This window comes from Embiotoca jacksoni, unplaced genomic scaffold, assembly GCF_022577435.1.
Source record: "Embiotoca jacksoni isolate LCO1_2020_lvr unplaced genomic scaffold, fEmbJac1.0.p SCAF_9, whole genome shotgun sequence".
NCBI lineage: Eukaryota > Metazoa > Chordata > Actinopteri > Embiotocidae > Embiotoca > Embiotoca jacksoni.
In genome coordinates, this window is record NW_027185447.1 from 3,288,496 (window position 1) to 3,315,765 (window position 27,270).

Here is a 27,270-nt window from a genome sequence, read left to right on the forward strand (position 1 = left end):
CACACACACACACACACACACACACACACACGCACACACACGCACACACTCTCATAAACTGGCCTTGGAATGCATTGTTTCGGTACAAAATGGGATCATACGCGCCCTCACACACGAACGCACAGAGAAACACACTCAGCAGTCAAGGCTCCACTGGACATGGAAACAAACATTGCCATCCTGCTTTCCAACTCGCTGCAGGGCGAAGTGTGGAACGTTACAAAAGTGTGTGCGCATGTGTGTGTGTGTTTGTTATACGAAAGCCAGTTTAAAGAAATATAGTGCTCATAAAAGACTAAAGAGTGAACCTACATCCTTGATGGCCCTCTTAGTTGAAAATCCCAGAGGGAAACACACCTGTAAGACATAAATCAGGACAGTAAGGTGGATGCGAGTGATATATTTTCCATCTATGGCAACAATCTTATACAAGCAACTTTATCTCTTTATAAATACGGATGCTTGAAGTTTACAGGTGGTGGTGTCGGCTCATTTTAAAGGGTTAGTCGATCTAAATCGCCTCCACACTTTCCTAAGAAAACGTTAGGGCACCAGTTGGAATGACCTCAATTTACCTGACATCTGAGCTTTGCACTGCAAACTCAAGCCAGCACTTTGCTTAGCCTGCGCTCCTCCTGTTAAGGCACAATCCAGATCCACTCTGCTGCTTTTCTCTTCTGTTGGGGCAGTTTGCTGAATGGTACATTTTGTTGGAGGAATACAGCGGGCCATAAAAGTCACGCACAGTGGCTGACTTAATTCTGTCCTGTGCTGTTTTTAGCTTAATTTAACCTTTTACAGCAAAAGGTGGTGTAGTTGGATCTGCGAACTTCTGTCTTTTTTTTTTTTTTTTCCCCCAAATCAGTCTTATTTTTTGTTCGGATAAAAATTGCATTTCCAGATATTGGAGAAGAAGGCCTCGCAGAGGAATGAGATGACAGCAGATGGATGGACAGACTGGGACTGATGTGAACAGAAGATGCTCTATTGGTCAACTGTTAAACACCACAGCTGAAACTCAGTGGTTTCAGTGTGGTTTTTTTTCCCTTCAGATGCTCTTTTTTTTATAATTTTTTTTAATCCAAACTTTGCTAAAGTTTTCATCTCATTTAATATCTTTCTTTTTTTCCCTCTAAGGTCATGCTGCTGCTATTCATGCTTCAACTATCAACGCTTTGTACTTCTCTTTCATCCATTGACAATTAAGATAATAACAAAATAGTTTTCTCCTCGTTCATCTTTACTGTGCACTTAGTCTCCTCTGCTAAAAAAAAAATCTATTCTCAAGGTCGAAATCATTCACAGTTCATCGTATCTTGTTTACATTTGAGTCATTTCACAGTTCACAATCAGAGAAAGTTTGCTTACAGTGGTTAGTAACTAATGAGTATTTTTGTCATGGATTTAACTCTTGATTGGTTTTTTTCAATTAGGTAATTGATTGTTTACTCTGCAAAATGTTAGAAAACTGTAAAGAAAGTGATGTCAAAGTGTTGATTGTACGGCAGGGTGATAATTCAATGGGTGAAATAATATTATATTGGAGTCTGTGGTGACAACCATATCCATCGACATAGACCTCGTTAACCAACTGATTGTTCGAGCTAAATAACTGATTCCCCTCTACAGGCCGCTCTATAACTGTTTGAAGAATTTTTTATTTGACCTTTATTTAACCAGGTAATATCAATTGAGAACCAATTCTCATTTACAATGATGACCTGTCAGCACAGTCCTGAGGTGCATGTTTTTGGATGATGGGAGGAAGCCGGAGAACCCGGAGAGAACCCACGCAAGCACAGGGAGAACATGCAAACTCCTCACAGAAAGGCCCAGGACCGGATTCGAACCCAGAACCTTTTTGCTGTGAGGCGACAGTGCTAACCACTACACCACCGTGCCGCCCTAAAATCTAAAAACCTAGAATGTGTGGACTTATGAGTAAAGTTATTTCCAGCGGTGCCTGTGCTCATTTAAATTGATCCAGGATACTTGTTAACTTGCAGTTGATTGATTTACACAGCTCCTTTTGTTTCTCTTTGTTTCGCTGTCAGACTGAGAAAGTTGTGAACATGTGACTGCAATATGCAATAACAGCGCCAGAGCTGAATCAAAGCAACGCACGCACACACACGCACACGCACACACACGCACACACTCACGCATGCACGCACAGTTACCTTGTGTTGTTGTTATATAGGGTCCACTATGCTTTAGCACAATTCAGCCATCTGCTCTATCTCTCTCTCTGTCGTGGAAAACTATTGGCTTGGAAAGGGGGAACACTGTGGCAGCTATTAAATATGTCGGGTGCTAACTGCCAAGTCGGATTGTGTACGTGTGTGTGCGCATTAAGTTCACGCATTACCTGTGTCACGCTTTTACACTCACAATACACACTCCAATCAATCTGGTATCGGTCAGTCAGGGAACCAATCACCATCCGTGTGCTGCATGATGAGAAGGTTTCTCCCACACACACACACACACTCACACTCACACACCACACACACACACCAGAGTAACGCACTCAAACAAGCCACCTCTTAGTAATACCGAAGCAGAGTGAAAAGGATTACAAAATGGGAGGGAGAGAGCAAAACAACAGGGTGTGTGTTGGAGGGAAAGATGGAAGTGTGTGTGCTTGTGTACATGGAATAGAAAAGAGTATCGTATTCACACCTGTTAGGAACATGGAGTTGTGGATAAGCATATCATAATACAGAAAGATGTCGATGCCAGAACCTTTGTTAATATACCGTATTTGCTCGGATCACACTGCCGATGACTGATTTCCAACAAGACCTAAACTTGTGAGTAGAGTTTATCTTGCAACAACGGCTGTTGATTTATCCTCCACGTATTGGTGTTAGAGAATTGTTAGACTTCCCTCAAGCTACACTGAACAAATGGTATGAAAAGCAGAAGCTTAGTATTGTATGCAGAAACAGGCTTTTAGCATGAAGAATATTTCTGGGTATAAAAGGCAATGCAGTTGAGCTTCTATGTCTACACTTCCTGGATTTAGTGGTCATTTAAATACAAATTTCACAAAAATAAACAGTTGTAAATGCCTAAACAGTGAACAAGGAATAATGATGAACACAAAGTAAAGTAGTTGCATTTTTTTGATAACTGAATTTTGTGCTGAGGCTTAAATTAGTGTTTATTGTCATGTTTGATCAATCAAACAATTCATCATTTAGATGACAGAATGTCAAAAGAGTAAGAGAGAGCCCAAGATGATATCTTTCTTATTGGTCTGTCCAAAATTTGCCATTTGATAAATTCTAGTTAATAAATATCAATACTGTATATTCTGTCAAAATACCAACACTAACTATACTAATATTTACTGAAATTCAAATGTTTTCCTCTACAAGTCAAAAAACCTGGGCCTGCAACTCATGATTTTCGAATCAATAAATATATATTTAACATTTAGTTTTTTCCAACCAACCAAAGCTCCCAGTTTATTATCACAGGAAGCAAAAAAAACCAAGATATTTTTCATATTTAAGAGTTGAGTACGTTTGCAAATCTGCCATTTTTGATTGAAATATACATATTAATTGATTATAAAAATTTGTGCAGATTAAAATTCTGTTGACGGACTTATTGTGTCAGCTATCCAACATCCATTAAATGTAATCACTCGTATATTTACTGTCTTTTCCTTGCTGTCTGTTTGTATTGAACTATCATTAATCAAAAGTAGTGTTGCATGATCCGGTTCACTAACTGTTCATGCTCACTTTGTCCTTTAGTGTTCCTCATGCTTGAGTACCTCATGCAGTGTATACCTACTGGTGATACAGCCAGCCACAACAAGCCTAGTTTCACATGTCCAGCAGTGCATGATATATTGGAAATAGAAACCTCCTTTAAAGGTCCCATATTTATTTGACATGTTTCTGGTGTTTTATTTTCAGTCTTGATATTCATATGAAGATATTTCGCTGGCTTTAAGAACCACAAACCATCTCAATATAGTTTTACATCTCCTATCTATAGCTTCTCTTTAGAGCTCTACCAAGAACATGCTGTTTTGTGTCTGCGTCTTTAAGGTGCATTGATGTCAATGAACCTGTCTTCTGATTAGCTGATTCTGATTGATGCAGACCCAGGTCAGCCATGTTTTTTTTTTTTTTACAGTCTTTTAGCTTGTTAACTGCACGGAGGAACGACCACTCTTTGTTTTCTTCTGCATAAAAGGTTTAACAGCTGGCCGTATTGATACCAGACCATGTGACATCAGTGTGAGTTTGTGACATCACAAACTGACAGCAGTCTAAGCAGGCTGTGTTTGTTTCTTCCTGGACTGAGCAATTTGACATTTTTACAGTATTTATGCAGCACATAGACCTGCTTTATAATTAAGAAAGGAATGGAAATCTTACAGTATAATACCTTAAACCAACCACCACACAGCTCTACATAATACAAAGCCCTTCACCATTTTCCAGACTGTAGTCTCTTTGACCAAAACCCTTTCAACTCAAGGCTGTAGCGCAAGCAAAGAGAGGTTCCCACAAGGCAGCATTAAACCATCGTGTCGTTGCCACATTACTGAACCTGTGATTCAGAGTTAACCTTGTACCGTGCAGACTTAACAGCACGACTGCTCATGTCAGCATTCAGACCTTTTAGATTTATCTCCCGGATTAAAATGGATCCACTTACATTAAATAAATGCGTTTGTGGAGGCTTTCTTATGCCACCACTAGTCCCGCTGTCTCAGCAAACATCTGCTCAACTACCGAAATGTCCTTGAACCAGACACAGAATCCCTACCAGCTGCTGTCCAGTCACTCAGCTCGGCCTCTGATGTCCCAGAAGAGGGATGAACTAAAACAAAAGGCATCAATCACGTGTAAAGGTACACAGACCTCACTGGGGTGCTTAAGATCAGACAGTGAATCTTTTTGCATCACTACGTGCAGCAGTGAATCAGCCAGCCACCACACACACACACACACACACACACACACACACACACACACACACACACACACATGCATGCTCAGTACGCTCAGTACCACTTTATCTTTAATGACATCATTAGGCAAAGCCTACTCCATTCTCCGGTGTTAAGACGCCTCAGAGGGAGCTTTATTAAAGAGCAGTGAATGTTCTCTGCTCCTTTTTTCTGCCCATACAATACAAGAATGGAAATATGACTTCACATAATGAAGCTTTTTGTTAAAAAAAAATTCTGATGTATGCATGCTATGTGTATCTAAACATGTACACGGTGTGTTTCGATCTTTGTGAAGATCTAACCCGAACAGACAGACAGGAGATTGATGTCGTGCCGGTCATTTGCTTTGCACTGATTGGAAATTCGTCTCCACCTTTTTTTCCTCCATCTCTCTGTGTTGTTGTTGTTTTTTTTTTTCCACCTTCCATCTCTCACAACACACAATAATACCTCTACTTTAGTGGTAAACTAACTAGTCTCCATCTCTAGAGAAACAGATACTTGTCCTTGAGTCAGCCTCCATGCAGTGTCCAACTCTCCCAGCTAGTGAATGTATGTTTATATGTTTGCAGGTAGGTTGCAGGGTGTTTAAACAATGTCTCATTATGGAGGAAATATGCAGCACACTGGGAGTGGAATGTGGTGTAATTTGATAAGCGCGTCCACAGGCATGCCAAGCCGCAATCAAGGACATAGGGGAGTGCAGAGAAGGACCGATATGAATGTGTGCAGGGCCCTACAATAACAATTGACTGGTTTCCCTGGGCAACCAAATTGCACCGCTGTCAATCATCTTGTTTGGCCCGGTTGGAACTGTTGACAACCAATTTTCTGTTCCAGGAAAATGCATCTTTTACCTTCGATGTATAATCTTTGTCCTGGGTGACATGGAGCACAGCAGAGGTAACGGAAAAAAAGTTTGAGGGGAAAAGCATTTTCAGGGGCACCTGTAGAATCAGCTTTAGAAGTAAAAACCGAGGTTCTTCATTATCATCCATCATAAACTCTGAAACCATTCATCTTTCTTTTTTTTTTTCACTTGTTTTAGGATGACAAAATAATGAATACGATATTGTGATATTTCCCTTTGTTCTCTTTTTAACTGTAATGTTTATTGCATATAAACATCTATGCCCTTCAACCCTGCAGCTCATTCTCATAGTTCATTTTGAACAAAAGGATTTTTAAAAGATCCCACATTGTATAAATCCAGATTTCCATTTGTTTTTTGATCATAAAGTAGATCGAGGTGCTGGATAAATAATGTTAAAAGTTTCAAAATGCTGAATCCACAGAAATACACAGACTGTATCCAGCAAATATGCTGTTTGGACGAGCTGTTTAGACTTTCGTTAGTTTGTGATGACACAAACACCCTCAGCACAGCCCACTGTCCAACCTTTCATGTAAAAGAAGCCACTAAGTGGTCATTCTGTTGTGGAGCTAACAAGCAACAAGGCCAATGAAAACCTGTAGTTGACCTGGATGTGTGAAAGGAGTCAGCCAATCAGAAAAAAAGGGTCATTGACATTAATGTCCAGAGAGAAGTTAAAGAGAGGAGATATAAAACTATTGTGCTATTGTTTCTGGTACTTAAAACCAGAAAACTATGGATATCAAGAGTACAAAAAAACACACCAGAAAACTGTAAAATATGGGACCTTTAATTTTTCTACATATTAATTATATAATTAATTATTATTACATATAATATTGTCTACAAAAATATAATATAAAACATAATTATAGAAGGTCATTGTGTTGGAGAAATGAGCATGAATTGTTTGTTTGAGCATGCATTTTTGCAACAGAACCTACAATGACAGTTTTCTTTTTGTCTCTTCAAATAACAACCAGATAAACCAGACATTAGGCATCTCATAAAACCTTCAAACACCCACTGGGTTTAGAAGACTTAATAACTAAGAACTCCTTTTAACACCAAGTCATTTGCTGCATTTCAAATTAGAGAATGGCTTTTATCTGACACGGGTGACAGATATCACAGCAGGTCATTTTCCTAAATATGCAGAAACATGATTTCATTGCTTTTAATTTTATTTCAAAACTGATTAGTGAAATACAGGTCATGTGCCAAAAAGGAAAGGGTGATACAGAAATCTGTTACGGTATTAACTGATCCCGATACCATTTTGCCATGACTAAATATTGAGGCATATTTACACAGAACTATTATTATCCCATTAAAAACAAATAAAATATGGTAACCGTTCTGCCAAAATTGGGAACCAGAAGCCTATTTGCCATCCTGCCAACCATTTTTCAAACTTCCTGCCGGACTCTGGTGGATCTCTGAGTTGTATTCATGTGTGTGTGTGTGTGTGTGTGTGTGTGTGTGTGTGTGTGTGTGTGTGTGTGTGTGTGTGTTACCTCACACATGATTTTATTGGCATACATAAACAGGGAATCACTGGTTCACACAGTATGATGTTACTGCCTGGCTCTGATTGTTACTGTTACCGCATTTGTGAGGATTTGCATATTGTAAGGGCCTGCCTGCGTGTGTGTGTGTGTGTGTGTGTGTGTGTGTGTGTGTGTGTGTGTGTGTGTGTGTGTGTGTGCGTGCGCGTGTGCGTGTGTGTGTGTGCAGGTGCAGCCACTTGTGTGTTCAAGCGCACAGCTGTTATATATTGGAGCTACAGTGGTGTGGGTCAGGATGGGCTAAGCATTCCAAAGAGAGGAAATGAAGACAAATGAACAGAGATGAGCTAAACACTCTTCTCGTCAGCTCCGTATTACTTATCACTCCCCCTCCTCCACCTCCTCCTCCTCCTGCTGCTTTTTCCTTTCTCTCCCTCCCTCCCTCCACCCTTCCCTCTCCCTGAGAAAATATTACAAAGCCACACAGAAAGACTCCCGGCACAGTAATGAAAAGCGCAAAAGCGTGGCACTTTTTGTGCTACTTTCGCGTCACCGGCAATTAATTCCACAGCGATGGCTGGCGGGCGCCCGTGGTGCTATAATACTAATGCTGAAACCGGCAGTGCATGGACGCTGCCTATAAATTTGAATCCACGTCAGGCACTTTTTCCCCTCTCCGTCCCTTACATTTACCTATCCACTCCGAGTGTGTGTGTACACATTATGGGAGCTTATGGCCTCCAAGGCACCTCAGAGGAAAAAAGTTCATGTTGATGGATTGGAAGTCGACAGTGCACTTAGATTTTTCTGAAAATAACACAATCATACGCTACATTCACCTTTTGCGACTATTAACAGAGAGAATATGGAATAAAAGTGTGTAGAAGTGTGTGTGTGTGTGTGTGTGTGTGTGTGTGTGTGTGTGAAGGTGTGTATGTCAGCGTGAGTGGAACACCGAATGATGACCGGGCTTAAAATGAGCTTTACTGTTCTGAATTACACAAGAACGTCTAACAGGCTCTATTCACCTTCTTAGTTTCTCTTTGGACTTTTGCACAAGCACGTAAGCCAAGAAGGAAGCAAAGAGAGAAGAGGAGGAGGTCACTTTACAATGACATCGACCCCCACACCTCCTTTTTTATTTTCCTTCTGGTTGGCTGAGAGGGACACTGGTGAACAAGGGAGGGAGGAGAAAAGAAAATGAAGTGATTTGTGGCCGTATCGATCGGGAGGTCAGGGCTATTGATCAGAGAGGGAGAGAGAGAGTGGAGAGAGATGGGAGGAGTGGGTGGGGGATGATGTCGGCTTCTTCTGGGCAGGAAAGAAACGAAAAGGAGGACACCCCCATGAATGGCTAGAAGGCCCTTGGGGTTCATTATGGATGGGTGCAAAACTAGGGCACCCAGAGCTCAGCTGGCCCAGACGGCTGCCTCGCCGAGAGGCGTTCATCAAATCCCCATGATGGGGAGAAGCTCTGCGCTCGATATTTCCTGCAGGAGCTTTTCAGCTGGGATCATCAATATCAATCTATATTCTTTAGGGGAAGATAATGCTTTTTACCTCCCTGGATCTCAAATTCACTTGGAAATGGAGACATCAGGAAGGATCTCCCTTTTTTATTTTCACTCTCCATATGGTGGCACTAATACCGACTGGCAAAAGGGTCGTTGGCTCCATTCCTTACTTTAAACACAATTCTATACACTTTTGGTTTAATTGGTTATTTCTCCTCCAACTATTCTGAATTCCTTCCAGTCACAATGGCAATGAGTCTATGGGCACCTCGTTGTGATTAGGCATAGCAATGAGGAGCATATGGAGGAGGCCGCCTCCCTTTTATCCTGCGCAGACCAGCTCAGCACTTGAGAGCTGCCGCTTCCTGGCTCGCCTTCCAAGCTCTCCCCAGGTTGTCTCTGAGTCTCATCCTGCTGCCATCTGCCACTGACTTGGGCTCCCTCCAGAAATTCTGGGGGAAAAAAAAAATGGAGCGCCCTCTTCTCTTCATAGCAGGAGCCAACATGGAGGCCCAGTTTCCTCTCCAGCTCTTTACTTTAAAGGAAACTGCTGGTGGCTCGAGCTCCCTCTGGCAATAGCAACCATATTGAATTCTGGTCGTGTGGGAGTAACTGGTGGAAGGATTTGATGGTTCAAAGAAGTGACTTGAAGTGGTCCCATGCTCGAGCCATCAAATGTCAAATCTGAGCACTCAGCAAGTATTTGAGTTCATATTTCACTGCAAAAAGAACATTGCAGTGAAATCCTGCTCACTTAGTATTTCCTGTGTCTTACGAAACTGTAATCATATAATACTGTAACGTAGGTGCCTCAAAATAGTTTTGTTAATTTGAAATAAAAAAACATCATTTCCACCTTTGTAACCAGTGCAGGTGTTGAGAAAATTCAGGGACTCAGGCAGTAATCAGGCATGCAAACAGTATCTGTAAGAAACCTTCAATGTGATTTTCAAGTTCTGTTTTTCTTCTTAGAACATAAATGTGAAAAAATGACGTTTCTTCCTTTTGCTTTTTCCCCCCCCCTCCATATTCAACGTTACGAGGACTTTTAATACCTATTGAGTTGTGAGGAAATAATCAATACAGCATAGTATTTTGATATTTTGTGTAGCAATATTGTATTAATACATAAGTGCCAAGTATTGATATTTTATAGTATAACTAAATAAATGAGTTTGTCAGGTGCTTGCAAGTTATGACAGTCATCAGTCTGTCTGCTTGAAAATTAAATTTATCTGCAATAAAAATAATTGGAGGGGAATAAACTGACTGAAAACTATTTTATTAGTTGAGGTTGACAACGTTTTTCTTCAGAGACATGCTGTAATGTGCAGGGGAAAAAAGAGCAATAAGTTGTCACAAGTTATTACAATAATCAAAATATATACAATGTTTTAAAGTCCAGTTATATCATGTCATGCCATAAGTGTCGTTATACTATTGTACGTTAGGGCCTCTGTTGATTCCCACTCCCACTTACCTTTAGATTGTTGCTGAAAATAGAAGACGTTATGTAGCTTCTTAATGCCTGTTACTCAACTGTTAACATATCATGTTGGGATGAAATATGTCCACCAAGGCCTTGGATTGCAGAGAGACCTAAATACCACACAAAATCTGAGGCAGTCAGTCTCTTACAGCCTTGAGTCTGCCAGAGAGATGCATGCTGGGTAACAGCAAACAATCCAACAGGGTATTGTTCCCAAACAGAAGACATGATACAAAACTATACAGGCTCCAGGAAGGCAAACGAGACATTTTTACCCAAATGAAACATTTATATTTGACAATTCCTCAAAACCCCGAATTATGTTCAATGTCATTGTTATAAAAAATTGAAAACAGCTATTACACAAGAAGCCATTTCAACCATTTTTGACAAGAAAACTTTGTCCAAGCTCTTAGTTTCCGGAGTCTCGTATCGATTTGTCTAGTATTGATTTGTAGTCAAGTTTAAGTTTCCTAATATTACACAAAAATACTGACTTAGTGAATAAAACATAAAGAACAAACTTTGACAATGTACTCCCATCTATATTTTTCCAGGCATGTGTAATGTCAGAATGGTGGAAGTGAAAAGCTATAGATGCACCACCCACATGAAGCTGTCTGTCTGGATAGTTGTGTTTTTTATACACAAAGAATACCAGTAAATCACACCTCTACAACTCAGTCAGATCATAGACTGTATATAAAACTGGACGTTATCACTGGGTTGTGAAAGTCAAACAAATGCGTCAGTGTTTTAAAGTGAAATACCGCCGAGGGCCACAAGGGGCTGGCTCCAAAAAACCTCTGTATCTAATAGTCCCCAAAAACCAAAAACAATATTTCTCATGAACTAAAACATCAAAATCTTTCAAAATAATTTTTCCCACAAGACATTATGGTGTCATTAGCGAAGTACACGCCTTCTGATCAGTATTTTTGTGGTTCCTCTGAAAATACTTCTATGATTAATTACATTTTGGGCCTCAGAGTGGTATCGTTGGGAGTGTGCATGGTGTGATGGCCCTTCCTTGGGTAGCAGTCAGATTGCCTGCGTGGGTGGTCGGAGCATTGTCCTCAAGCTCTCAGTAAGATCCAGCCTTCACTCCTCTCTAGATTTCCTCTATTGTCCCAATATGGTCACTTCTGACTTAAAGTGAAGTACCTGAAGTGAAGGAACATCCTGGGCAAAACTAACTTAACTTAAATTATGAAAAATCTCTAACCTGAATATAATTTTGACCATTGAAGTTGAGGCTTTAGCTCTGAGGTGACATTAACTGGCTCTTTGCTAGTGTCATTGCTTCCCAGTTGTCCTTAATAATCTCTAGACTCCACTAACTCTAGGAAAGTACACGAAAGATCGAGTGGTGTGTAGTGCAAATGAAGAAATGAGAAAATGTGCCTGAGCCCCCCTGCTGTGGTAACAGTGGCAGAGGCAAGCTTTACCCTCTGCTACTCCTCCTCCTCCTTATACACACAGACTCTTCTTTTTAATGAATGAAGTGAGAGGAAATGCAATGCTGATGAAACGTTTGATGATGGTGCGGAGAGATGGCATGAGAGACAGTGGAGTGTGTGAACAAGAGAGGAGTAGGCAGGCGTGGAGGTGAGGTGGTGTTAGCTTTCGGCACGTTGGGTGTTTGCAGGCATGATTACACGCATCAGCATGTGCGTGTCTTTGCATTCATTCCCTGTGCATGTCTGTGTGGACTTTTATTTTGAGAAAATGAATCATCACGCAAACTCCTACACGATACCTACCTGCAATTAGCAAGCATGAAAATACCACTGTGGGTGTGTGAGTGAAATATAAAACCCATGTCTTTGTGAAAAGAGTCCATCGCAGGTCTCTGGGAGGTGACGGTGAGCTCAGACATCGAGCTCAGAGACATGAACAAAAGAGGTGTCCTCTCCTCATAATACTGGCTTAGCTGAATAATTGAATTCAGGAGGGTGCTGGCAGCCATGCTGGTTTTCCTTCATGTATATTGCAGACGAGCTATAATCTGTTCTCGGGGAGCATCTCTGTCTGCCTGCTGCTAAGTTTGTGGAGGAGATGTGAGGTGACAGAATAGGGCTCTGTCACCAATGCCTCCATTATTGATAAGAGAGGGCGGAGGGAAGCTCGGAGAGAGAAAAACTGGAACGCTGTGAAGCTCCAAAGTTTGTTCATGCCAAACACACAGATTGTTTTCATTTCCTGTGGGACTCATTAAGCAGAGCAAGGCACTACAGCTGATGGAGTCCGTGGTTGCTTTTCTTTAAAGCACTTTGGATTGAACAAAGCACTATTAACACTAGAGGGGGTAGAGTTGCTGTTAAGAAGAGTATCCTACTCAGGATTTGAGGTTCTATTCCTCTGTATTTCCAATTAGAAAGTGAGTCATGACTATGAGTTCAATTCCAAGCAAAGGCAATGTCAACTTTTCTGTCCACTCACTCAACAGTTTGGTCCAGAAGACATAGATCTTGATAACCATCGGCCACTTTGCCCTAGATTTAGGTGCTTCTAGCTTCCACTGAATTACTGTCAATTCCCTATTTAGTTGTCTTGAGTGAATATGGCCGTCTCTGCCAAGATGACTTCAGTTCCAAGCGTTGAATGCCTTCACTATTTAATCCTCATTACATCCTTCTGTCTACTGAAGTTCCTGTTTCCTTTCCCTCCTCTTGTCCCGGCCTGATCAAGACAAATAACCAACTGTTTTCCCTCACATACCCTTCATGTATTTTTCTCCCATAACAAGCGTGATTAGGCAGATGTTCGAAGCTGTCAGAAGCTGTCATATTTCAGGCCTGATTTATGAAGACGCAGCACCTGCTACATTCTGGAACCTAAAAGATAGCAAAGAGTAAAAGAGATGAGGCTGGAAAAGACAGATCATTTGCAAAGATGAATCCACTGGCCATTTGGGTATGTTGATGGTGCTGAATGTCAATGTATTTAAGTAGCACATATTGTATGCTTCATGGCGTGTATGAGGATAAACGTGCTCAGCTTTTGGCTTATTATACAGCAGAATTGGAGATGAACCAGGATTAATAATTAATGCTTATTAAGACCTTTATTGATCTCAAACATGATGTACGTAGGAGACCACAGTTTTCCTGGCTAAACCTACAGGTTACCAATAAATGACAGTGTGCACAAGCCATAATGAACAACCTTTGTATTAGTGCTGGATGGCTGGCTGATTGCACTTCCACACGGGGTACAGCTCTGGGGGTTGGTTCCTGAAACATATTTTCAAAGCGCTCTCAACAAGGTCTCAGTCTAATTGCTTTGGCAATCATATGGGCCTCTCATATAGCCAAACAAAGTGAACAAAACAGGACTGCTCCAGGGTTTGAAATAACTTCTCACACCCAAGTAGGTGTGAAGAATGCATTTGCTCGATGGTTTGAATGCCAACAAAAATGAAACAAAAAAAGTGTATCAGTGGTGCCAGTGCACGCAAAGTTAATGGAATAAGGAGGGAAATGGTGAGAGAGGACTACATCAGAGAAGACATATTTCAGTTTAAGTAAGAAGTTTAACCTGATTATTTTACAACCATTGTCAATCAGTCACAGAATTTTTTCTTTATAACCATTGACATAAGCACAAAACATAAGTGCCACATTGATATTAACGTTGCCTAATAACTTTTGTCTGCTTTTATAGAGAAGCCAAAAATGATGAAGGTCAATGCTAACAAACTCCCAGACTAGAGTGCGCCCTTGAAATGTTTTCTTATCTGACGTCTCTGTCAGCAGGAGAACACTGGTACAAATCTCTGTTATGCTTAAATCGTGCCAGAATTAATGCATGTATCCATGATTATTCATGTACCCTTACTGTGAAGTGGTACCAAATAAGGGTTTCAATAACAAAGATGTGCTTAAGGTGGCTGTGATGGCTGTGACACTTGAATACAAACATGTGATTTGGTGGCGCAACACAACATAGTATTATTATTTTTACGCAACTTCCTGTCAGCAGTAAAAAGCTGCTGGCAGTGAAACTGAACTTTCATCAAACTCCAAAAACCTCTCAGTTTAAATAGATATCTGTGTGTGCTCAGTGCAGCTTTTGTATGCTTTGTTTATTTACAATTAATGCCTGTGGGACATCATTAAAATCAAAAAAGTAACCATAGCCGAGGGAGGCTAGAAATAGCAGTGACAAAATCTCAGAGCAAGAACAACAGTAGTAGTTGTGGTGACTCAGCAACAAAGTCAGCAGGGAAACTAAAAGGATCTACAGGCTGTTTGATTCGTTTAAAACATGCAGATATCCTCTAACGAGCAAAGACGCCATATATTAAAATTCAGACCTGTTGATTTTACATTGAGATAGACATAATGGCAATGGACACAACTAACTGTTGTTGAAGGAAGAGACATTTGGAGATTTCCTTTTGTCCTTTTCTTAATAAAAACCCAGAAGAAATAAAGTATTTGCATCAATTATTCCACAGCCTGCAGGTTATTTGCAGCTGGTGTGGGTTTCTTTGACTTACTGGATTGAACAAGACACGTGTGTAGAAAGTGGGAGGGATTCGAATTCGAGGTTTTTTTTTCTATCTGCCTTTCATATTTCATTTTGGCCTCCCCTCACCTCTGTTTCTTCCTCTCAGACAGTATTTCTTCAAATAAAAAAATGTCCCCCCTCCTGCCTCCCCTCATCTCCCCATCCTGACTCACTCTGTCTTCAGCTTTATCTCTCATTTTGTGGAAAGGCATAGGCCTGTGCAGGTTTAAGCTGTGGAGTTTGGTAAATAAGTTCATCCTGTGTGTGAGCCGGGTCAGGGGCCCGGCGCTCAGCTGCACGAGCGTGTGTGTTGCGTTCAGGAAGCAGAGGGAGAAAGAAATTGATTGCCCCCTTTATGTGAGAGAAGGAGAAAATACTGTACTATACCAGCCTCACACACACACACACACACACACACACACACACACACACACACACACACACACACACACACCTCTCCATGTTGAAGCAGAGATCTGCAGCTAAAGGCACAGAGAAAATCCAGTAAACGAATAGCCCTGACCTGTTTTTTTTCTTTGATTTGTTCACTCCGTTGTTTTCTTGATAAGAACAGTGAAGTTGGAAAAGCAGGACAAGAGAAAAGTTGTTTTCTTCAGAAAAACCTATGAAAGTGTTTGTATTCTATTTTTCCTTCACCTTTTTTTTTTTTTTTTTTTTTTTTTTTTTAATCCAAAGATTAGGTAGGTAGTTTTCAGGGAAATACAGCCCCCCTCCCTCTGTTTTAAGCCCCTCCCACCAGACAAGCACAGGTATAAACACACATTTTATACGTGCAGGCAACGTAGCAGTTGTCTGAACGCTGGCCCTACTCTAGGTGAGCAGCTGTGATTTGCCTTGTCTCCGGTTGCTCATGGTTCTTTAGCCTCCGTTGAACTCCACCTGGCTTTTGTGGTGCACAACATCCGCTGCCTTCTGGGCCTTTCGTTCCCCAATTTGAGCCGGCAGAACTTCCCCGGTGGAGGCTGCGGTCAGCAGGGATCCCTAGTCTGGGCCTTGGCCTTGTTCCCCCAGCACCTCCATTTAAGCCAAGCACTCCCAGTGGCCTGCTCTGAGGGTTGAAAGACTTGACGTCAGAAGGAGGGCACCGTCCTGGGAGTCCTGGTCACGGTGTACCGCTCAGAATCTTTACCTCAGAACGTTTCGTGGTAGCTTCACCCCCGTCGCGCCTCAGAGGGACGAGAGTTGAGGGGTCAATTTCTCCTAGGTAGTTAATGTTGGAATAGCAGTTATTTCTCCAGGATTTTCTTCCATTGAGTCAAGCTTAAAATCTGAAGGGACATGCACGCACAATTGCATTTGTAGAACAGTTAAAAGGAAATGAACAGTGATAAGTCTAGATTTACTAAAACCTGAAAACGGAGCAAAGAGGACCACCGCAATTACAAACGGCTACCCTAGTGTGACCGGTTTAAAGAAGCAATTTCTCATATTGAGCTGTTAAGGTGCGGTGTTCCTTTGTGAGCAGATGTTTTCTTTATTTCACGCTGGTCGTTGTATGATTGCAGCGTGATCAATAATTGACTGCATTGGTCCCCTGAGGGCCACTAACCAGTGATCAATAGAAGCCATGTAGGGTTGACTTTTTCCTCTCCGATATTTTACCAGGTGTAGCTGCTGGCCACCGTTGTGTTTCTTTCTTTATCTTTTCTCCAGTCACTCACAACATTGCATCACTTTAGGAGTCTTTGCTGTAAATAATCATATCGACGGGTGAGGAAGGCAACTGTTAATCTATACCGCACCGATCTATTGCTGCTCTCCAGACATATGCCAAGCACCTATAGCCTCAGTGTTGCACATAGTCACAGTGAGAAAATTAGATTTTCACCCCGACGTGTCGAGTGAAGGCAAAGTCACGTAAAAACTAAACAGGAATAAAAAAATTCAATAAAAAAAAGCACTGCAAGGAGTTTAACATGTGGATCCGTACAGAAGCTGCACGTATATGTGTGTACATATATAAACCACCTGTGTGCATGGCGGAAAATTTCCACTCCAAGCCCGAGGAGAGGAGCTGCTCTGTGCGGATTGCATCACTGGCTGTTGCCATAGCAACCTGTCCCCTCACTGCCAAGGTCCTCTGGCGCAACTCCACTGATAGAGAGGCTAAAGCCCTCTTATAGAGAGAAGGAGAGAGAGAGGAGAGGACTGTTTAAAGCTGCCCGGTCGAGGAGCACATCTGTATTACTTAGCGTCAGCTCAGAAGAAAGGGTCCCTTTATTAGGAAGTAAGTGGAAGATGTCCCCGAGGAGCGCTAGAGCCTAATGAATTTAGACTCATTCAACATTAATGTGATGTCGCTTCCATACCACAGAGCTGTATCTCCCTCCATCAACTTTTCCGCCCTGATTTCCTGACAGTCAGTAGGTCATTAGGCAATGTTGAAGCCACCGTGTGGAGATTTAATCAGATCACGGTACAACCGGCTTCACCTGAACGGGTTCCTCAACACGTTTGTGCACCGCTGCCCCGGCTGTCCCGGTAATTCAGCCGCTATTCTTGTCACCCATGTAAAGTTCAGGACTGTTAATTATTCATGCGCACCTTCCTTTCCCTCTTCTGGTGTCCTCTCCTCTCCACTCCAGCTGCAAGAAGCAAACTGGACTTCTGTAAAATAATTCAAAAACGTGACGGGTACTTCCACCTCCCTCCCGTGCAGAGAAAAGTGTTCCATCCCCAAAGTAGCCATTTTGAGTTTGTCTCGGCGATTCTGTCAAGCCTTATTGGGTCTGAACGCGCTCATGCTTGCCACAGCAGTCCATTTCTTCCCTTTTCACTTTGTTTGAGGTAAATGCAACAAGGCAGCAAAACAATGAACTGATAGAGCATTTCATCACAAACATAGGCTGTGGGGACATTTTCTCCTATTGCTAGTGCTATTTTAAAATTAGACCTAAAATGTTTATCGTCTCAGACCCACATTGAATCCTGAAGTATCAGAACTGGAAGTAGAATCGGTGGAAAATTGCCACAAGATAACTGCAACACTCTCTTTCAACTCTCAAACCATGACATTTTTTTCAAAGCACCTTTAATCACAACAGCACAATCCTTTTTCCTTTCATAACCAGCCGATGCACTGAGAGCATCCTTAAGGCTCTGACACTGTGTCATATTTAATGGATGAGCCGTCCAAACACTGGATGACGTGTTACCTGGACAAGACGCTTGCCTTGACAAGCACAAACTGGACATGCTTGTCTTTTCATCCCAATGGGATTTTCTTTCTCTGCCGCCAATAGAAAAGAAAAAGAAAAAAAGAAGAGCATGGAAGTGAAGCTTTTAAGGCTGCAGGGCTGGAAGGAGATTACCTTAAACACTTACATGGACCGATGAGCGTACACACTTATATACGTACACACACTCATTGCGCTCGAAAGGATGTTTGCACAAAGAATTGTTAAGCTTACATTTATACTTAAATGGCATAAGCGTAAGTGGGCTTGCACAATTTTGTATACAAAAGCACACACCTGCACTGAGGAATGTTTAAAGCTCTTTAGTCTTGAGGTATGTCAGTCAAGTCTGACAGATGAAACCACTTAGGTTGGTACAAGATGTTATAATATTCTATTATTTCCTGTTATAAATATCAAGAAATGTTAAAACAAAATATAATATTAACTTTCATAGATTTGGAGATATTATACAACAGTGCAGTCCACCGTTCCATACTAACATGTCCCATCATCTCAGCTCAGTTGGAAGCGTCTGTCTCGGTTGGACTTTCTATCAGAGCATTCTTATCATGCCTACATACATGAAATATGCACTAAAATTACACTATTTTCACCTTTCAAGTGAGAGAAAACAAACCGAAGGTCATGCCTGTTAGTCCCAGTGGAACAGCATGGTTGTTATCATTTTACCCACATGGAGTTTTGGTATTCTTGCATTAAATGAGGGCTAAGCCTTTATTTTGAACTGATGGTAACGTGCAAACAAACTGGCCTTAAAATGTAAACTGTAAGTCAGACTACCATTTTAAAAGTTAGACAGCTGTCTAAATAAAGACTTTTAGAAAAGAGAGCTAAACCTAAACCCATAGTCTAAATCCTAGAGCTCTTCATCACGGTAATAAAGTGAGGGGAAAATCAACACCTAAAACATCAATGGAGTCCAATAAACGCTAATCCCTATTAAAATCCCTGATCTTTACTGGTTCGTTGGAATTGTTAAAAATGCAAGAGGCTCTAAGACTCTTGGAAGCAAGCCATCAACCAATGGGGGCAAAGCAAGCCCTGAGGAACAGTGCTTTGGCAACAGTTACAGGACACTTATCGCCCGAGGGCCTGGAAAACTTTTGGCTGTGAGCATTTATTACAATACATAACATGCACTCAGTTTCCAGTTTATGATGTACACCTATAGCTGCAAACAATAACACCTGTCTTGTGTTGTTTGTAATATTCTGTTGGGTCTGAAGTTGTTTTAAAAAGTAAAATAGTCATTCTTGAGGATTTAGTTTGTGGTGCTGCTCAACTTTATTGTGTTTTACTGTTTTAATTATTTTGTACACCAAGTTAATATCAGTAAACATTGACAAAATATCAGAAAATCATTGTTGTTATTTATCTGTGCGAGCCGTTTGCCTGCTAAGAGGCCGTTGCAACGCTATTGTGGCACACAGCTGGAAAGGAAGTGGTGAAAAAGCTTTTTTTTCTCTGAATTTGCGCAGCATGTAGCTTTCATTGGAACGAATGAGCCAACAATGTGTGTACACCTCATTCATTGATAAATACACGTGGCTGCGTACTGAATATTTAAATTTGGTACAAAATGTTGATCTCTATGCCGCTGGAGGCTTCTCTATGTGCATCCGGCAAGCTTCTGGTGGCATGTGAAGTGTTTTAAGGGACATTATAAAATGTAGCATCAAACAAATAACTTGAGGCTTTTATGGGACATCTTTTAGTTGTCGCTCAAGAAAACAACCAGGCTGACACGCTCCCCTTCTACTGCATGAAAATGAAATAGTTGTACTGTAATGTGTAATGTAATTGTACTTTTCTTAAAATGGCTTTTATAGAATTGGTACCAAAAAAGTAGGCCATCGTTAAGGAACCGGTATTGAAGTCAAAGTATCAATACTGATATCGGAAAGCATTTATTTTGCCCTTTTATTACAATTACATTATACATCAGTGAGGAAGAGGAAATAGCAGGAAATAGTCCTGAGTTGAAAGAAAATATTTTCGCATTTATGCTGGCTCTAAATTGCTTCTATTTCAATATCATATGTAACACTAAATTGCTCTTAATTACCATGAACTCATAACTTTCACTCAATCATGTCTACACCACATTGGTATCTGTATGTGGAACAAAGTCCAAGTTAATGTGTAAACTCATGACTGCATGTTTGTTCAGCGGCCAAAGGAATAGCAGGACACCGAACACTTCCCTTCTGTGTGTTTCCTGTGTGGAAAAGCTTTACGCGGGGGATTGCGTTTCATCATGTTCGTGGTCTTTGTAAAGTAACGCTTATCTGTCTCCAGGACATGTCCACTGGATCCCGGCTGTTTTTATTATTGTGTTTACACTCACAGAGACCACCTGTCAATCAAACAGGGTCAGGGACAGCAGTGCTGGAATTTGTTTTTGTTGGTGGTGTACTTTTGTTTTTAGTTATGGTAGCTGCCGTTGTTCATATTACCTGACAATGTTTTTGGCAGGTTTTTTTTTCCTCTATAGAAATTGGAGGTGTCAAATATTTCTGTTCTCAGGTGCCAGGAGGATTTTTCCCAGGAAATAACTCTCAGTACATAAGTATGCAGTTTGTACACTCAGTCCAGTGCCTGCACTTGATACCTTCACTTTGAAAGAGCCCTCAGCTCTGGTGTCACTCTTTTGTGAGTCATCTAAGCTCGAGGCGAGTGGGAGATTTCCTTATAGGCAAAAATCGCAGAATAGATTTGGTTTCACTTCAACGCTGGCATTCAGGATTTGTCTCTAAATGCAAAAGTTTGTTAATAAGCTGTATTTTTTGTGGGATATTACACCGATAATATTAAGAATATTTCCTTTTTGACTTTGCTGAAATATTATCTATTGATAAGAAACACGGCTGATACATTGAAACCATAGTGAGACCAGTTTTTGGTGATCTGCAACCTCAGTCACTTGTGTTTTTTTTTTTCTCCTGTCATAGTATCAGCCACACTCCCTTTCTCTTGTACACATCTGACACAGTTCGATTGAATTTCACCTCTTGTCACTCGGCTCGCATGGTTTTGCCTCGGAGCCACACACTAACACACACACATGCGCAAACACACAGAAACACACAGAAACACACTCAGCGCATTGCGCGATGTGATGGCAGAGCAGCAGGCCAGTCATGACAAGGCCTCCATGCAAGCACCTGGCCAAATGCACGAGTGTGTGTGTGTGTGTGTGTGTGTGTGTGTGTGTGTGTGTGTGTGTGTGTGAGTGAATGAGAGAGAGACACCTAATACCTACACGACACACACACACACACACACACACACACACACACACACACACACACACACACACACACACACACACACACACACACAGTCAGAAATACAGATGCATTCATGGATATCTTCGCTGTTCGCACATACACACTCACTTCTCTTTCCCTTGGTACAAGAGAGCGCGAGCTCAGGTAGCTGTCAGGCGCTCCCCCACCGGGAACAGTGGGCAAGTCAAAAACAGCCTCCTCGCCTGTCACTCCGCACACACACAAACAGACACTCACACACACACACACACACACACACGCACACACACACACACACACACACACACACACACACACACACACACACACACACACACACACACATGCATTCATATAATGTGCTCCAGTGTGAGAGAGAGACTGAATGAGATGCTTTGGGCAGATGCTGGGCCAGTTGCTGCACACAGAGATTTCATGTATGTGTGTGTGTGTGTGTGTGTGTGTGTGTGTGTGTGTGTGTGTGTGTGTGTGTGTGTGTGTGTGTGTGTGTGTGTGTGTGTGTGTGTGTGTGTGTGTGTCTATCAGACTGTCTGTCTGCCTCGCCGGTACCCCAAAAGCCACCTGTCAGTGAGTCCAAGCGGACATGCTGCCGTTCGTTTAGTCCTAGCCTGGGAGCCAGTGATAAGAAATACTTAAGTGTGGGTCCGTGTGTGTGTGTGTGTGTGTGTGAGTGTGTGACATGTTTATCCTCTGCAGTGACACTGGCTGCTTGCCTTTCCAACCAAAGACTCATTTTTCCGAGTGGACTTGGATTTGTCTGTGCTTGTCTACTGATTTCCAATCAGGTTGGCTACCTGTGGGACCTTGCCATTTCTTTTAATGCCCCTGCCCCCGTCCCCTGTCCCCCCAGTGCTGAGGCAAGGACGTCATGCCAGCTGGCTGCCCAACAGCCCTCTAAGTGGGCACCGAGCCACAGCAGCTGTAGCTGCCACAGTACGGGTCAATTACTCTCTAAGTTGATATTGTGTACACACACCACAACCACATGCACGTACTCCCTGCTTGCTTTGCGCATTCAGCAGCCTCTGACAAAGTTCACACTTTGCTGTTTCACACTTGATCAAAGCTGAGGAGTCAGTGGGAGGTTTAGGATCAAAGTCTCAAGAATTGTTGTTGCTCGTCTTGTGAAGGCTCCAAGTGTTTGGCTAACCTCGGTTTGTCTTCGTGTTGCCGTCCTTCCACGTTTTCTCGGACGGTGGATCATTGATGTTTCAAAGACTGCAGATTCTTCAGAGGATGAAAACTGAACCGTATGCAACGCTGTGTGCATCGGGCGGCTGCCTGTAGATCGATTTTAAAGTTGTTGCTGACTTTTTTGAAAATTTTAGCATGGAGGCTTTTCTAAAAGCCTGCAAAAGCCTCAGCACGCCCAATAACACACTGTGCCTGCTCTGCATGGGTGGACAGATTCTCCCTGAATGAATTGAGAGCATCTGTTTGCTTTACGCCAGGATCACATTTAATCCCTGATGCTTTTGTGTTGCTGAACTGTGCAGAATTCTCCACAAAGACCCCAATGGCTGACACATATTGAGATGAATCTGTTCAGGCTTGGCTGTCTGGTGTTAAAACATTAACTTCCTTTGCAGTAACTTATGAAAACTTACCTCAGAAGAACTGAGAGAAAACCAACTTTATTAGAGGACGTGCATGTATGATCGGTTCAGGTAGGATAAATATAAAAGCAGCAGCACATTGAACTATGCATTGGCAAGGTTTGTGGTCAGACTGCTTCTTGACCTGAAACTGTGACAAGAAGCAACAATCAGATGAGATGTTCTTACATCATTCCTGACACGTTCTCCTTTTTGTCTCTGTCTCTGGCAGGCTGTCGTGGCATGCTGTGTGGCTTCGGTGCCGTATGTGAGCGTGACCCGACGGACCCGGCCAAGGCTGAGTGTGTTTGCAAGAGAGTGGACTGCCCATCCTTGGTGGCGCCTGTTTGCGGCTCTGATTCCTCCACCTACTCCAATGAATGCGAGCTGGAGAAAGCCCAGTGCAACACACAGCGACGCATCAAGGTGCTGCGCAAGGGACCCTGCTGTAAGTACCACCACCCACCTTCGAACCACCTCTAACCCCTCACGGAGAAACTGGCAGAAAATGTTCATTTTAGCAAATCGCCCGCTCTCACATTGAGTCTGAAAATGGTCCTCTTTTAAACAAATGGAGAATGATCTGAGATAATTCCATAGGCTTTTACTGCAGAGTAACTCATTTTCGGAAATCCCCTGATATTTGTGGAGTGATCTGCCTTTTTCTGTCTCAGCTTGTTTCAAGACTTACGACACAAGCTGTAATTACTTGTAGGAATGGGAATAAAAGTAAGTCAACTTGACGTTTGACATTTAGATACTTAGTATGCACATACAGTAGTTACAAAGAACACATTGTGGGTTACATATTTGGAGACAATAGAGGTTGGACAGTCCACGTATTTATTAGATCTAAACATCTAAATAAGAGTGACTGTGATCTTCTTTAGCAGAATTTGTTATGTTTTTCCAGTGTTACCATTATCATATACAAGAATTGGACATTTTACCTCATATTTTGATCCAAACTATGATGATCAAAAAGGCCATGGAATCTACAACATTTCAGAAAGAAGTCTGATCTGAAACTGACACTTCCACGAAACCACTACGAGAGTTGAATGTGAAAGCTGTGAGGTATATGTAGATTAACAGCATAAAGCAGGCCCATTCATCTTGCACCAGCTTGCAGGGCGGATACAGCTCTTTTAAAGTTTTTCTATGACCCACAAGAGGCTGCCTGCAAATCAGACTGGAGTGTGTGATATGATGGATAAAACTAAGATGCATATCTCTGAGCTACTTTGAGACATCTGAACCGTAGACATATAAAGATTATATGCAAGTAAGAGTGAGCATCTTAAGTCATAGACGATCTATGTGGGTAACCTTGGCGACAGGATAGCAAGAATGAGGATAAGCCCGGTTGTATGTTAGCGACAGCATGTGCTGTGATTGACTGCACCATGATTACACCTCTCTGCACCTGACATTCTGTCAGTCAAGCCTCACGTTGAACTCTGGGCTAGTGGGCAACAGAGAAACCCTGAAACTAAGCTTACAACCAGCTTCCAAATGTCTCTCGTAGCGAAAAAAAAAAAAAAAAGTCAAGTTGATTGTGAAATTCGCCAATTCCAGACCAACTGGCAGGTATTTATTTACTTCGCTTGCCACAAAAACTAATGAATGGATATGTGTATTGTGTAACAAATGCATATCTATTAACATTGTACTGTAAGAGCTATTTGTAGCCATTAATAAACAAGTATTCTGTGTGGCCCACGAGCCCCCAGTGTTTTTGTTTTTTTCATATATGGCTCCCTTTTCATTGAAGTTGAATGGCCTTGGCTTAAAGCATTGCAGTGTGGTTGGAGGTTTTTCATTTAAACAATAGAAGCAGGATGAGGGATGTTTTGATGTTTGGGACAGAAGACTAGCATGGCCACTTCACCCGACAATCACAAAGCCGCAAGTCTCTGAGTGACACTACATTTCTTGTTATTGTCAAGTAAATGGATTTTTATTACACCATGTCCTAATACAACCAGCTTTGCCTTCCTATCTTTATCCCACAATAATAAAACATGTCCCCATTGTGTCCAATCTATTGTCTTTCCAATATGGCTGTGCTCCCAGTGCTTAAGCGCCACCTGCACCCTCACAAAAAAAAAAAAAAAAAACTGTGCCACTTACTGCTCCCACTGGTCTTCATCCAGTGTATTTTATCCCTCCGCCCTTGGTGGGTGCCTGTACTCCTGCGTTACCTCTCATTGCTTCTCTTTAGCAAAAACCATCACAATCCAAGGCTCTGAGGTGCAGATTGCTGCCAAAGCCGCAACATTGCAGCAGCCTCAATAATAACTATAGCGTTTTGTCAGCGCTGTGCCTCCCTGCCAGTGCGGGCCCCACTGCTAATTCCAGGGGTCTGATTACAGTGCAGGCTTGAACCTGGCACTAATAACAAGCTTGGTGACTGCCATGACTGGCAGAGAGGAAATAAAGAGATAGAAAGGACAGACAGAAGATAGGAGGAACACAGGGTACAGCAGAGATGGGAGAGAAGAAGCATCTGGAGAGGGAGAGAGGGAATCATATTAAAAGAGAATGAGCTATATGAAGAATTTCGACAAAGAGTGGGGTGCAAGGGGAAGTGAGTGAGTAATGGAGTGAACAGATTACAGGAGAAGATGAAATCCAGAGAGAAAGTGGTGGTATGAGTGCTTTAATGATGGTTTTTGGAGGGCTAAGGCTACCACAAGCACCATTATTACCACCGGCACCAACAGCAGGCAGTCATAAGGAAAAAAACTAAAGTAAATACTAATAATAATGATGATGACCCTAATGATAGGATTGCTGATAATAACTACATGCTCACCAGATCAGACTTCCTCTCTTATCCCGTCACATCTGCAACAAGCACACATTTGTTCTTTTCATCCCACCGATTGCCTTTATTTTAAAAAGCCCAAAAATGTATGCTAATGGTGAGGCAATTTTAATGTCAACATTTTCATAATATGAATGAACCTGACTCCTTTTTGGAGAGCACGCAGCTTCTTGGAATGAAATTTGGAGACAGGTGTGTCATCGGATGGCTCCCACTGCCTTGTGTTAGAATATTATAACAGAACTGGGATTGAAACATTTGTGGAACAAAGGTGAAAACACAGTAAAGCTCGTTAAGTAACCTGCTGCATTTATGATTATTTTACCTCTGTTTAGTCCTGACCGAACAAAATGCTCTCACAAACTTTATAATAATGTAGTGACTGCAATCAATGTTCAAACCAAAAACTAATGATTTAAGGACAAGGACTAGTTCAATTTATTCGTAGCAAGTTAGCTTTTCGCCAAAACAAAAAATGACATCCTGTAAACAGATAATTAGGTAGGTAGGTAGGTATATACTTTATTAATCCCCGAGGGGAATTTTTTTTTTTTTTTTTTTTTTAAAAGTCACATCAGGATCACAACACATGTTGCTTTACAGCAGGGTTATTCAAACTGTGGCCCGTGGGCCTGGATACAGCCTGTTTGGATTTTTTTCTGGCCAGCAAGAAGATGCCTGTCTAGATATTGTTTCACTGGGTTTTTTTTTTTTTAGCTTTAACTGATAATATGTACCTGCTATAAGCTCCTTATGTCTTTTTTTTAATTATTATTATTGTGCTAGGAGCATAAGCAGGCTCTAACTGTTTTACTATGTTAATCTTGTATTTTGCTGTCTGAAATTCATACCATAAAAGGGATTTGTGATTAGTTTATTTCATGTACTAATATATCTATTAACATTTGTATTTATTAATTGACCAAATATTCTGTGTGGCCCTTGAGCCCCGAGTGATCTTCCTATCCTGCCCTCCTGCTATTCAGTTTGAATAGCCCTGTTTTATAATTTCCATATTAAAGTTACATTAGTACAGTGTTTTCCCTTACATTCTTCAACATATGGGAGTTACCCATGGAGCAAAAATCTCTGCTCAGACTCTGGCTGGAGAAATGTACTGTAGCATTTATTTAAGTAGGAACTCGCAAAACAAGTAACAAACTCACATTCTTGCGCTAATCTTCTGACAAGTAGATCCACCCAGACCTCTCACACTTAACCCTGACTGTTGAACTGGGTGCCAGGTGTTGATGCAAGTGACCTCAAAGTATAAACTTTGGATCATCGGTGCTTTTACAAGTTGAAATCAAGAAAATAATTGTTTTCTGTAAGTGTCAAATTAACATTTTTGAAAAGCGGAAAACTTCCCTTCCTTTTAATTCTGTCATATTTTTCTTAGCTGTGCTTTTGTCTTCCTATTTTTGTTGCATTTTATGTTTTGTAGTTGATTCAG

The 27,270-nt window shown here is 41.6% G+C and overlaps 1 protein-coding gene across 8 annotated transcripts in view; it reads left to right on the top strand.

Moving 5' to 3' along the window:
- The window catches only part of agrn (agrin), a 280,463-nt gene that overhangs the window by 138,023 nt on the left and 115,170 nt on the right, over positions 1-27,270 (top strand). For all 8 annotated transcript variants that reach the window (XM_069140920.1, XM_069140922.1, XM_069140921.1 and 5 more), the window contains one exon: positions 23,220-23,435. In XM_069140920.1, the coding sequence (XP_068997021.1) occupies positions 23,220-23,435 (216 nt within the window). The remainder of the gene's footprint in view (positions 1-23,219; positions 23,436-27,270) is intronic.